Source organism: Lacerta agilis, chromosome 9, assembly GCF_009819535.1.
Source record: "Lacerta agilis isolate rLacAgi1 chromosome 9, rLacAgi1.pri, whole genome shotgun sequence".
NCBI lineage: Eukaryota > Metazoa > Chordata > Lepidosauria > Squamata > Lacertidae > Lacerta > Lacerta agilis.
The window spans coordinates 53,458,774-53,471,465 of NC_046320.1; the positions used below are offsets into that span (position 1 = coordinate 53,458,774).

General features: G+C 42.7%; 2 protein-coding genes across 5 annotated transcripts in view; one reads left to right on the forward strand and one right to left on the reverse strand.

The window, feature by feature from the left end:
- Positions 1-4,917, forward strand: part of MANBA (mannosidase beta) — a 53,290-nt gene extending 48,373 nt beyond the window's left edge. For all 3 annotated transcript variants that reach the window (XM_033160379.1, XM_033160381.1, XM_033160380.1), the window contains 3 exons: positions 2,674-2,816; positions 3,124-3,381; positions 4,334-4,917. In XM_033160379.1, the coding sequence (XP_033016270.1) occupies positions 2,674-2,816; positions 3,124-3,381; positions 4,334-4,558 (626 nt within the window). In that variant the 3' untranslated portion in view covers positions 4,559-4,917. The remainder of the gene's footprint in view (positions 1-2,673; positions 2,817-3,123; positions 3,382-4,333) is intronic.
- A 1,319-nt stretch (positions 4,918-6,236) lies between these two features.
- Positions 6,237-12,692, reverse strand: part of NFKB1 (nuclear factor kappa B subunit 1) — a 68,418-nt gene continuing 61,962 nt past the window's right edge. For both annotated transcript variants that reach the window (XM_033160384.1, XM_033160382.1), the window contains exons 21-24: positions 12,094-12,160; positions 10,093-10,265; positions 8,725-8,905; positions 6,237-6,922 (exon numbers count right to left, since the gene is read on the reverse strand). In XM_033160384.1, coding sequence (XP_033016275.1) covers positions 6,744-6,922; positions 8,725-8,905; positions 10,093-10,265; positions 12,094-12,160 — 600 coding nt within the window. In that variant the 3' untranslated portion in view covers positions 6,237-6,743. The remainder of the gene's footprint in view (positions 6,923-8,724; positions 8,906-10,092; positions 10,266-12,093; positions 12,161-12,692) is intronic.

A 12,692-nucleotide genomic window follows, 5' to 3' on the forward strand; every position in this document is an offset into this window, starting at 1 on the left:
TTTAATGCGCATGCTTTCTTACTGTCTCTGCATACCTCTTTTATTTATATTTCACCTTTGCTGTGAGGAGCTTAAGGTGGTGAATGTGATTCTCTCCCTCAATTGCATATTCACACCATCCCTGCGAGGTTGTATAGGCTGGGAGAAAGTCCCTGGCCCAAGGTCACCTAGTGAGCTTCATATCCGAGTTGGAATTTGGACAAAATAGTTCTGATCGTGCAAGGATTTCCATTTCTGCGATTGAACTTCCCCACCCTCTCCTTGGGCTGCACCGTCTCCAGGTCTGTCCTGGAGGGTTGGAGGGGGAAACCCAGAACAGATTTAGGAGGGACACAGGAAGAGGAGAGGGAGGGGAAGTTCTGTTGCACAGCCGGATGTTCTTATGCTGGCAAGAACTACTTTGTTGGGTATTGCCCAGGGTACCACAAATTAAATTGCAGCATTTTGTCAAATGCCTTAAAGCACCAAGCTTTTTAGCCATTTCAGGCATGCAGTGGTAACCAACGTGGTACCCTCCAGATGTTGTGGACCACAACTCCCCTCGTCGCTGGCTGAGAGGAGTTGGAGTGCAAAACATTGGAGGAGCATCACACTGGCTACCTTTAGGATAAGGCTTGACATTAAAGTCTGGTTCCTACAATGTCAGCAGTTCCCGAGGGTGTGTGTGCATGTGTTCCCACCCCCAGTTTTACCTGGGGTGTGTCCCAGGAAGAGCTAGTATAATCTGCATGTCGTTCTGGTAGATAACTTTTATTTGCAGAGGAAAGAAGTTAGGAGATATTAAAAGCAGAGCCTTTAATTAGGTTGTGGGATTAGCCTTTGGTGCTATACAGGATGTCATGATTTGGTCTGAACAATCTCTTCCTCCCTGGGCATGTTTGTCGTTGTTGAAAAATTAAAGAGACATCTATTTAAATTAGCACTTGACTCTCTCAGAGATTCTTAACAGACTGTTGGGGTTTTGTAGTATGAATAGCAAGACGCATGTTTCTGAGCTCTCAGCTCCCCCGATTCCATCATAGTGGATTCGGGTGATAACGGTGGTCCGTTCCCACAACCATGCCTTGGCTTAGGAAGCTGAAATATGCATCAGTGGTCAGATATATGGGTATAAAGGGGGCAGGAGCAATTTTCACTGTATAGGGTTCAAACTACAATGGGAGGAAAAGAAAGATTTAGGTTCATGATGATTTAAAGTGGCACAATGCTGTTTTAAATGTATAGTGCAGATAGGGCCTTAGTCATCCACATGGGACAGTTGTAGCCACAGTGTGGAGTTTCGTCTTTAGGGGAGGAAAGCAAATGACAAACAGTGTTTGCTGAGCCTCAGGTCTTGCTTAATGTCACCTTGACATACCTGATTTTACTTGTGGGTAGCCGTGTTGGTCTGCCATAGTCAAAACAAAATCGAAAATTCTTTCTAGTAGCACCTTAGAGACCAACTGAGTTTGTTCCTGGTATGAGCTTTCGTGTGCATGCACACTTGGTCTCTAAGGTGCTACTAGAAAGAATTTTCGATTTTGTTCTGATTTTACTTGGAAGGGATGACTCAGTTTTAGTCTCATCACATCTAGCACTTACATCATCAAGTGAGCTGAAACCAGCAGCTATCAGAGAGAATAATAGCTTTCGGATGCCTGATTATGGTACAGACAAAGGAAATGATGCCTTTGGGGTTTGCAGTTGATTAATTTAGCACTGGTCCCAGAGAGGAGTGGGCTGCCTACTCTGACTGTTGGTGAGAAGAACTTCGGGGAATACTTAAAAACCAGGAACCTACCACTGCCCCCCCTTTATTCTGTGTCTCTATCCCATGTCACCCTTATTATTTGTTGATTCGTTAAAGCATTTCTACTCTATACCCTTCAGCAGAAAAAGGCTGCCAGAGCAGTTTACAAAAATAACAAGACAGTCCCTGCCTTCAGGCTGATAAATCTTAAAGGTCACAACACAAAAGGAAAAGGAACTGGGAGGGAGAAGGAAAATCAAGGCCGCATTTCTAGTTACAAAGTTTAGCCGGCAGCAATTAATGAAGCTGGATGTAAGCACAACAGACGGTCTGCTATTTCCTCTGCATCTGGTGGTTTCAGCCACCTCTTTCTCTGCAGTGCAGTTTCTTGAAATACAGCACATTAATTTCTTGAATTCCAGTGGCCCCATCACCTGCTTTTCAGATAAGTTGTCACATTTGTTGAGTGCATATACATATCTGTGTATGCCCTATATAGCATGCGCCATCACATTCACTGTGGTCGCCCTGCAACACCCCACTGCATGCAGGGAATGGATTGCCTAATGGTGAGAGGGGTTTAGCAGTTCTGGGGGAACTGGTAACGCTCGTTCCTGTAAACGCCTGCCTGATATGGCTTCCATTTTGAACAGCAGCAATAGAGACAGTATAAGGTTTTTAACACGTGAACAGGAATGAGTGTATGGGCTGCTTTGATACAAGCACAAATATTAATAAGGGGAAAGAGTTAGCTCCAGAGGTGAAGCAATAAGTAAATATATGTAAGTGGTACCCACTCATTCCCCTCAAGTCATTTATGAACTAGCCTTCCTCTGACTCTAGAAAATAAAAAGGCCTCTTAATCTGAATGGTTGCATAGTAAAGTAAGCTGCAGGTCATTTCAGGGTATGGTTAATATATTTTCTCCTTTGGAACCTTCTCAGAATATGGTGGCAAGTGGAAGATGCTCCATTATTTTGCGCAGCGTTTCTTCGCTCCTTTATTGCCTGTGGCGTATGAAGATAAAGGTGCTCTCTACATATATGGAATCTCAGATCTTCACACAGATTATGAGCTGACACTCAGAGTAAGTTCCACTTTGCCCATTCTCTGAAGCTGGGTCTGGAAAGAATTTGGGCCCATTCAACCCAAAGCAAAATCTTAAAGAGACTTGTTCTAAAGAAACACTCCCAGCTAAGAAATAACGCTGCGTTTTGAGTTTTTAAGTGAGGTGTAAATATTTGAATCTTGCAAGCTACTGTTGTAGGATTATTGCCTGAATAAAGGCATCCTCCTGTGTGCTCAATCTAGGTTGAGTTATTTGAGTTTTATTAATGGCAAGGAAGCATTCATAATCTGTCTTTACTGTCTTGAACTCTTAACCTGCCCTGCAGGTCAGTCTGCATGATTGGGGTTTGACAGAGCCAGTGTGTACCTTGGCTAAAGAGGGTGTGCTCATCAAGGGAGGAGCAGCTGTCCCCATCTACAAGGAGCCCATCAGTGACCTTCTGAAACGATGTGGAAATTGTACCAGGCAAAGCTGTGTTGTCACCCTTTCCCTTGAGGGTGAAGAGGAGCTCTCCAGCCCAAGCAATTACCACTTCCTGTCCTCATTGAAGGATGCAGTGGGATTAAAGAATCCACAACTTCTTGTAAGCAACAAAATTCCTCTCTTTTGTTCTAGTAGTAACGTTTGTTCCTTGGCACACAAGTAACAGTTCATAGAACCACAGAGGGTATAGAATAACTGTGGTGAGCTGTCTTGGCCCTGAGTAATACTCAGAAGCTGTGTATGAAGCCAGGATACTGAACTCTTTGCATAGTACCAAAGGACCTGTGCTTTCACCCTTATGGAACCATATGTGCCGATCCTTACAAAAGGTAAGCGCAGCGCCTTGGATGCCATATGCAAAACGGTCTAATTCCCATCATTTATAGATGTCATGGAATTGAACTTTTATTGCCGTTTCTTGGTGTTTTTGCCTTAAAATGGAGCAGTTACGTGGGGTACAGAAAGTGCCTCATGTCTAAATAAAATGGCATTCCTGCATGTCTGCAAAATCAGGCTGAGCCAGCACAAATAGGAACTGTGAACAAGAAGAGCAGTCAGTCCTTCTGTATTATGGATTTATGAGGCAGTATTTCCTGAGACCATTTGTGGGTTCTGTAGGAAGTGTCATCTTGGCAAACCCCAGATCTATACTACAGACTTAACTGGCGCAGTTCTGGGGAAGAGTGATTTTCTCCATCTCCTGGAATTGCCGAAGAGGAAACCATAGTGCAGTGGTAACCAATGTGGTGCCCTCCAGGTGTTTGGGGACTACAACTCCCATTAACCCTGACCACTGTTCATACTGGCTGGGACTGAGGGGAGTTGTACATCTGGAGTTACACTAGCAATCCTTGCCGTAGTATTAAACTGGTATAAAAATAATGTTTATAAATCAGGTTTCAAGTAACGGGGGGCTCCATATGCCATTATTTCCTTTTCTGCAGACAAGCTTGTTGTGAGGAGGAATAAATTATTAAAGCACATTGTTTATAATAGGGAATTTCTACTAGGCAAACTTCACAAATAATAATCCTTGGCCCCCTCCCCTTCAGGCTTCTGTTTCCCAAGAAGGAGATCAGTTTCAGATTATCCTGGAAGCCACAGCCATCGCTCCTTTTGTTTGGTTGGATGCTGGAAACATCCCAGGAAGATTCAGTGACAATGGTTTCCTTCTCACTGAGAAACGAAGAGTCATACTGTTCTACCCTTGGGAAACCACTAGCGCCAAAGAGCTGGAGAAGTCGCTCAGCTTAACATCACTGACAGACATTTCCTGAGGAAAGGCCTGAAGGAGGGAGAGGAAGCTGAATGGAAACGGGAATGAAACGCCGCAGCAAGAGAGGCACAAAGTAGGACCATTAAACATCGTTCTTGTGCCAGCATCTTCAACACTTGGGACCCTTTTGTTCAGCGGACTGGACCCCAGAGCAAATCAGCACGGCGACAGAACAAGGTGACCTCGTATGCTAAGAGAGCTTAATGAAAACAGTGAAATGAAGTGCATAGAATGATGCTTTAGTGCCCTCATTTGCTTTCCTCTGTATTCTGGCACCAGGGCTTTTTATTTAAGATGGAAGGATGTGCTGCTCCAGTATTAGACTAAGGAGCCACACTGATGCATGTCTCAGATTATAGGGAAGGTGGGTGGTAGTGGAAGTCTTAGTTATTGGGGCTCGTCAACATGGGACTTCCCTAAGGGTCTCACTCCCCAGATAGTTAGAGCAGTGCCCCCAAGGCATGCTTAAAGTTGCAAGGTGGAGAGGCTGCACACAGATCTCACTTAAAGGTGCTAGGTGCAAAAGTCCAGGAACCACTTGCAAAGTAGGCCTGATCGGTGTGCTGCTGAAGATGGCAGGAAAAAAGATAACAGGAGTGGCTGCAGGCATAAGCAAAGTGTTTTTTTCCTTTACCACTGCATATTCTCAGTCAGCAGCTACTCATTGGAAGGAGGTCTTTAAAATTGTTGGCTGTTAGTTTTTTGTTTGGCTTAAACTGTGGCACTTCTCAGCTAAGGGTTCCTTCTTTCACTGGTCCACACCAGGGGGCTGGTGGTTGTTTGTATTGTGCCATCTTAAAAAGACCTAACAGTTGGTTCTCTTTATCATCTGTGGCTGTGAAGGGTGGTCATTTCTAAACATAATTTTAAGCTCTGAATTTTGTCACAGGCTGTACCATTGCCAACCAACTTTTACAGTCGTACCTTGGTTGACGAACGGAATCTGTTCGATGTTTGAAAACCAAGGTGCAGCTTCTGATTGGCTGCAGGAGCTTCCTACACTCAATCGGAAGCCGCATTGGATGTCCGGGTTCCAAAGAACGTTTGCAAACCAGAACGCTCACTTCCGAGTGTTTGGGAGCCAAAACGTTTGAGTCGCAAGGCGTTCGTCAACTAAGGTATGACTGTGCATCCCCCTTCAAACCCATATAATGGTTGACTGAGGATCACACTCTATTCTTCCGATGAAGTGGTCCCTAGTCCATGAATGCTTATGTTATAATGCCAATGTTAAAAGTGCCACAAGGACCTGTTGATCTTGGTTCAACTGTCTTTCCCACTTCCAGTATGTTTTTTCAGCACCCTTGCCAGTCAAAAACAGTGTGCCTAAGTGTCCAGCTCACAGCTATCTGACACACAAGTGGAAAAAGGTGCAAATAGTTTCTTCATATAATTCAAGAGAGTTTAAGGGGGATTTCTATGGACACATACAGTGACCTTCTGTGTTCTGACCTTCTTTAGGAGTTTGGGCAGTAAGCCACTCTTGAGAGAAGTTACTGAAATTTTTTAGCAGGACTTTAGGCCTTACTCAGGTGATCTCATAATGGAAAAATGCCTCACCCTATTGATTAATCTTCTGATTTAAGTTATGAGTGCTTTCTCATCAAGCTAATGGGAGCAGTTTGCCTCCAGCAACTTAGCTGCTTTCCATATATGTTTCAGCACAAAAATATAGGAAATGTGAATTTTGTCTTTTATTATAAAAGTAAAATAAAAAAAACCAAGCATTTAAAAAGCACATTATTTTCCTTGAGTAATTTCATCTAAACAAGAATATTTACAGCAGAAAGCTGGTAAAACAGTCTGAAGCTTGAATGATTTTTATAGACACCAGATGAAAATTTAAATATACTTACTGAAATATACATTATATTCTTTTGACATAAGTATCTGTCCTGATCCCTGTTTACGACCCTGTTTCGCGCTCCACAGCCAATGTCTCTCTTGTAACTTATACCGTACATCAAGCTGGTAGTCCATTTCTTCTATAGGTGAAGATCTTAGGAAGAAAGACCACTCCATTCTCATGCTGCTGGTCCTGAGCTTCCCACTTTACCGGGACCTGATTCCCATTTCTTGAACAGTCCTGTCGATGTACATTTTAAAGAGCTTTTTCTTCCAGTGCACTTTGAATTGTTAGCAACGTCCTTCCTCTGCAGGAAACTTTACAAAACCATTCCACATCTCTAAGTGGCTTCAATTTTGCCTTGTGGCAAGTTGTCCTGGCCGTAGCCTGTGGTTAGTCTCTTAAGTGTTACTGGTGACTTGCTGGTGAAAGACTCCGAATATGTGAAGCTGAGTTTGCGGAGGGAAATCTCTACACCGCTGTCACAAATACTTTCAGCATCCTGGAATTTGAGATCACCTGGCAGAGGGGAAAAGGAACCTGCTGCATAATTCATAGGGTTTTTAAGAAAATTCTAATACAATGCAATATATCCAGTTCAGCAAATGAATCAAAAGAGCAATGCAAAGGCCTCTTTGCTCCCCAGACAATGGTTAAAATAAAATAAAAAGTACTTAGCAGCTGTAGAAGGGATAGTCCAGGGCAGGAGCTTTACGAATCTGAGTGTTTCCAGGCAACATATTTTGCACACTCAAGGTCTCTGGCTGAATCCTTGGCACTTCCAATTAAAAGAGCTTTGTTGGCAAAACCAGGAAGGATTTCCATGGATAATCCAGAAAATGCTGGGCTAGATGACCAAGTGGTATTATATGATAAGGCAGCTTCACATGTCCTGAAGCCTTGGGTTGTCCTCGTGCTAAGCTCATTCTTCCTACCATGTTACTAAATGGCAAGGCTGCACCGGCTGCAAGAACATTGGGAAGGTGACCTGTGTTTTATAAGGTTCCAGCACTATTTTAAAATATCTTCTTGGAATTACTGAGATCTGGCAAAGAAGCCGTCGCCTAGATAAGGGAGCAGTTCAATAAATCTGAACTCATACTGAAGAATCGTAAATATTGATTGCTCTGTTGCGTCCCTTAAATGCACTACTGCCAGGCCAAACAATTAAAAAAACCCCAATGAATGTGTTTCCAGATAATGAGAGAACAAACAGTGAAATCCTCAGCTAGTTGGTTCAGAAGCAAGTTGATTTCAATAGGACTTTCTTGCTAGTAATTGTGTTAAGGGTTGCATTTCAAATGCATGTTTGTTTTTTTAACTCTTTTCTTAGTAAACTAGTGGGGTGTTTTAAGCAAAGCTATTATTTTACTATTACCTTTTGCTCAGAGCATCATATATGGATGTAATGACTGTCCTATCAAGGCACTAACAAAGGTATGGGGAGCTTTTGGCCCTCCAGATGTTGCCAAACTACAACTCCCATCAGTCCCAGCAAGCACGGCCAAGGATGGTGGGAGCTATAGTTCAGCAATACCTTGGCATGCAAAAGTTTCCCCACATCATCACTAACCCAACAAACCTGCTTAACTTCAACAAGGTGTGCCCTCAGTCTTAATTCACGGCACTCCCCTTTCCAAAACCTTTAAATGCGGAGGACTGAAATAGAGACAGATCAATCAATTCCTGGTCCATGTCAATTCTGCATGTTTTCATTCATAACTCTCTTCTACATTCCATTAATATTTAAATACGTATTTGAATGGATATTTTGTAATAACCTATGTATTTAATCTCTATGTATACAATTCAAAATGTGTTTTATTCCAAACCAACAGTTTTTAAAAACACATTTTGGCAAGTTTCTTTGAGCCGACAACTGTATTGCAAAATTTAGAGTAGGGATAAATGTATGTTCTGATCGGCAACATTAGTCTGGAAGTGTGCATCAGGTAAGTTTGCACTAAAATTCATGGGAATACTCTTTGAGACCAATCACCTCAGACTTAGAAAGGAGGATGTTCTAACTCAGGAGCTAACTAGTGCTTCAGTTGAATGGATATTTGTGTCTTGCCCATTTTTTCCAGGAACTTCACAGCAATGTTTTAGGATAAGAAGAACCCTACAAGAGTTAGGGAATTCCTAACCTCACCTAGTGGGCTCTGCAGCTGCGAAAGGATTTGAATCTAGGTTTGTCACATGCAAATCAAACAACCTAGACACCTCATTGTTCTGTCCTTATTACCATCTCTGCCATGGGGGGGGGGGCTGCAAAATGTTTGTTTTATTGCAGGAGCATTGATTGGCATAGAGCAGTTTACCTGTTTGTGCTATCATGGGAGGGGAAGGCGATTCACATAATGGAGGTCTTGCATCCTTTGCCGGCTCTTTGCTGCACTGGCTCGATGAGATGGATAATGAGTTCTGAATTATTTCTGCAGCCTCTGTACAATCCATTTCTATCAAGGCATCAACCAGCTCCCTTACAGTGCCACCAGAAACCTACATAGATATTAAAATAAAGGTAAACAAACTGAGGCAGGCTTTCCACCCAATTAAAAGAGGATCATTAGCTTTCTATGCAAGTGCAGATCTACAAAAAAAAACTTAGCAGCAGGTAACTTGACAGTTGGGCTTTGGTTTTCCTTCAAAGAACAGAAATATCAACACTTAGAACTGAAGGTGAGTATATTATATTATTATTATTTACTATAAGGCAGGGGGTAATAATATGGTCCTGGGGTAGGTTAAAGGTAAAGGTACCCCTGACCGTTAGGTCCAGTCGCGGAGGTCTCTGGGGTTGCAGCGCTCATCTCGCTTTATTGGCCAAGGGAGCCGGCGTACAGCTTCTGGGTCGTGTGGCCAGCATGACTAAGCTGCTTCTGGCGAACCAGAGCAGCGCATGGAAACACCGTTTACCTTCCTGCTGGAGCGGTACCTATTTATCTACTTGCACTTTGACGTGCTTTCGAACTGCTAGGTGGGCAGGAGTTGGGACTGAACAACGGGAGCTTACCCCGTCGCAGGGATTCAAATCGGCAAGCCCTAGGCTCTGTGGGTTAGATCACAGCGCCACCCATGTAGGTTACAACAATGTAAATAGACATTAAAATCAGTTAAAACAATTTACCATCAAAATAATAGGGTGGGTCCTGAAATAGATATATCTCAGGTGTCAAAGTCAAGGTGCATCATTAGCATGTGTCAAAACTACAATGATGTTGCCAGTAACACTGCGTCTTGCCACATGCATGGCACGACTACGCAAACTTTTTCTGAGATTAACACAGAGGGAATCTGTCACCTTACAGTGAGTTTCTAAATTATGCAGCAACCTAAAAAGGGGTTGGATCCTTCAAACATCCTCCTGCAAAGGGGTATTCTTAACTTCATATGGTTGGAAATGATCAACAGGGCCTAAAGGTCCCAAATCCCCCAGTCCAAGCCTAATATGCACACTGATAAATGCACAGAACTTGCAGGCCTCTTGTTAAGTTCACTGGAATGACTAACTCACCATGTGATAGGCTGTCTCCTGTTCTATCATCAATAGAAACGTCATAGGCACAGGGTTGTTGTGACAAGGAATTATTGAGGGATCTTACTAGGCAGGTGCTTATAGACATTAAAGACAGGATGCAAGGCCAAATGGGCGATTCGCCTGGCCCATTAGGCACGTTATTAGTTACCTCATAATTGTCAAGCAGGGTTTTTGACGGAGAGGGGCTCAACCGGAAGGCATTGTTAAGTATCCCTAGGCCAAGCTTTTGCGCCAGCATGGACCAGTTTTTGTTCAGATCAGGCACTTCAAGTAACTTGTAAAGCTGTAACTTGACATCCTCCTTCAGCTCTTTCATGTTTCCTGGAAGAAGGTGAAAAATAAAACCGAATGTGAATTTACTCGCCACTAGCTATACTTTAACCGTTGCTTCTCAAGCGGAAGCAAATCAAATGCTTGTTTTAGATACAGCAGTGTGTAAAAACAGTTTACCGCAGCCAGAACTGAGCATGAACTTGGGCATCCAGTGCAAATGTGAGCCTCCTTTTTCCTTCCGGGCATGCTGGTCTGTTTCAACTAAACCCAGAGGTCAGCAAGCTTTTTTCAGCAGGGGGCTGGTCCACTGCCCCTCAGACCTTGGGGTGGGGGGCTGGACTATATTTTGAAGGCAGGAAAAAAAGAACGAATTCCTATGCCCCACAAATAACCCAGAGATGCATTTTAAATAAAAGGATACATTCTACTCATGTAAAAACATGCTGATTCCCGGACCATCCGCAGTCCGGATTTAGAAGGTGAATGGGCCGGATTTGGCCCCTGGGCCTTAGTTTGCCTACCCATGAACTAAACACAGCAATAATATCCCACTGTGGGTAGAGTGAGACCATATGCTGATCATAACCTGTCTTTTTTAAGAGAGAGAAAGCACAAGTATAACATTTCAATAGGACAATGCTTTTTTTTTTTTAAAGTTTCAAGGTGTGTTAAAATTCATCTTCTGTTCACAGTGATCTAGTGCCCTTTGTCCACTACCTGGCCTAGATATGGGGAGTAAATTAATTTGCCCAGGTTGCTGCCAAGGAGCTCTTTCTCTTGCCAGGGACCGGATGGGACAAAAGCTAAGGAGCTGAATTTGGATGTGCAAAATCTCTTAGCTGCTGAAATGAAATCATTTTTTTAACAGGGAAAAGCGCTATAAAAAGATGCTTTCATCAATATAACTAGGGACTGTCACATGGCAAAAGAAATGTTAGGTTGCAATCCTAAGCCCACTTGGCATGAGCTACTTCTAAAGTGAACATGCATAGAATTGCAATGAGTTGAGCAACTGTAGATTATAGACGTTTTCAAGTAGGAAAAAATTAGTCCTGAAACAGAAACAATGCTTTGTTTTTCGATGACATGCACTTACTTTTTAAATATGTATTTGTATTATTAATAAATGTTTTTGAAAACACTGCTGCCTAATTAATTGAGATCCCTTTTTTGAGTCTATTAAAATGGATTACTCTGATAATCAGTTAAACATTGCACATCCACTATCAAATATGGAACTTCACAGAGTGATAGCAAAAGAGAAACATCTCTGAACTGAAGAGCTTACTGACTAAAATTTTGACAAGGAGTTGGGGAGGGGAACCAAGCTTCTTGGGTAATGGAATGTGTGTATGTGTATCAGGCTTCCTCCAAAACAGAGTATGAATTAGGGGCAATTTAAGTCAGTGTAGGTTACACTGGCTTCCATAGTTAGGATGCTCTAGTAGTCTTTGCTTCATCTGAGAAATAAAATCTAAGAGGTGAAGAGTGAAATACTGTACACGTCCTGAAGAGGTCAACAAGGCTTACTCCCAGGTAAGTGCGTTTAGAATTGCAGCCTAAGACAAAGGCTGCACAGGAAAGGGTTTTTATAAGGATTTGATGGATGAGAGATAGAGGAGGCATCACAAGGCTGTTCTGAGAGAGGTTTCCAGGGAGAATAGACAGTGTTGTTTAAGAAACCTTGAGATGGCTGAAGGCAAAAAAGTGCTGCCTCCCAGTGCAGACTGTACAATTCAGATCTCAAGTGTGCTTTTAGCAAAGAACAAGTGCCCTACAGCAAACCTCCTGCAAAATAATACCGAGCAATAAAGCTAAGCTGGAGAAGAAAGAAATCTCAGCCAGTTTTTTTCCTCCTGCTTAAACACACCCTTACCTTGTGTCAATAGATCTTCGGAAGCTACCTTTGATTTGGAGGGTTTACCATTCAAGATATCGTACACCTGTTAGGAAGAACAAGTTAGCTAATTAGTGCAAATGCAAAGAAAAAGCATCTAGCTGCATCCTGTACATTTAAGTTTTAGAGTCTGGCATTCATAGTCTTCAAGTGGTCAGCTGGTAGCATATCTGTATTTTAGTGCTGGAGGAAGGTGCCTAGGTGAGCCTTGGGCCCTCACACTTTCCCCACCTCCTCCAGCATAAATGCAAAAAAGAAATTGGAAGTGACTGCTTCCATTTTTAAAGTAAAGACGTGCCAGTACTCTGTACAGGTGAGTACTGTCACAAAAAAGCCGCCCTGCTTCTGCTCAGCCATACTTTAAAGAAAAGAGCATTATTTTTTAAATGTAATTAAGTCACAGCTGCAAATGCAACAAAGTCAACCACTGCATCTTTGATTTGTCGCCCCAAACTGCAAAATATATCTGGGTATTCTCATAGTTTTTAAACACTAAAGACTAGTTCTTCCCACTCCCCACATTCCCGTACACAGATTGAAAAAAAAGAAGTCTGGTCCATATTCTCAAACAGGCCTTA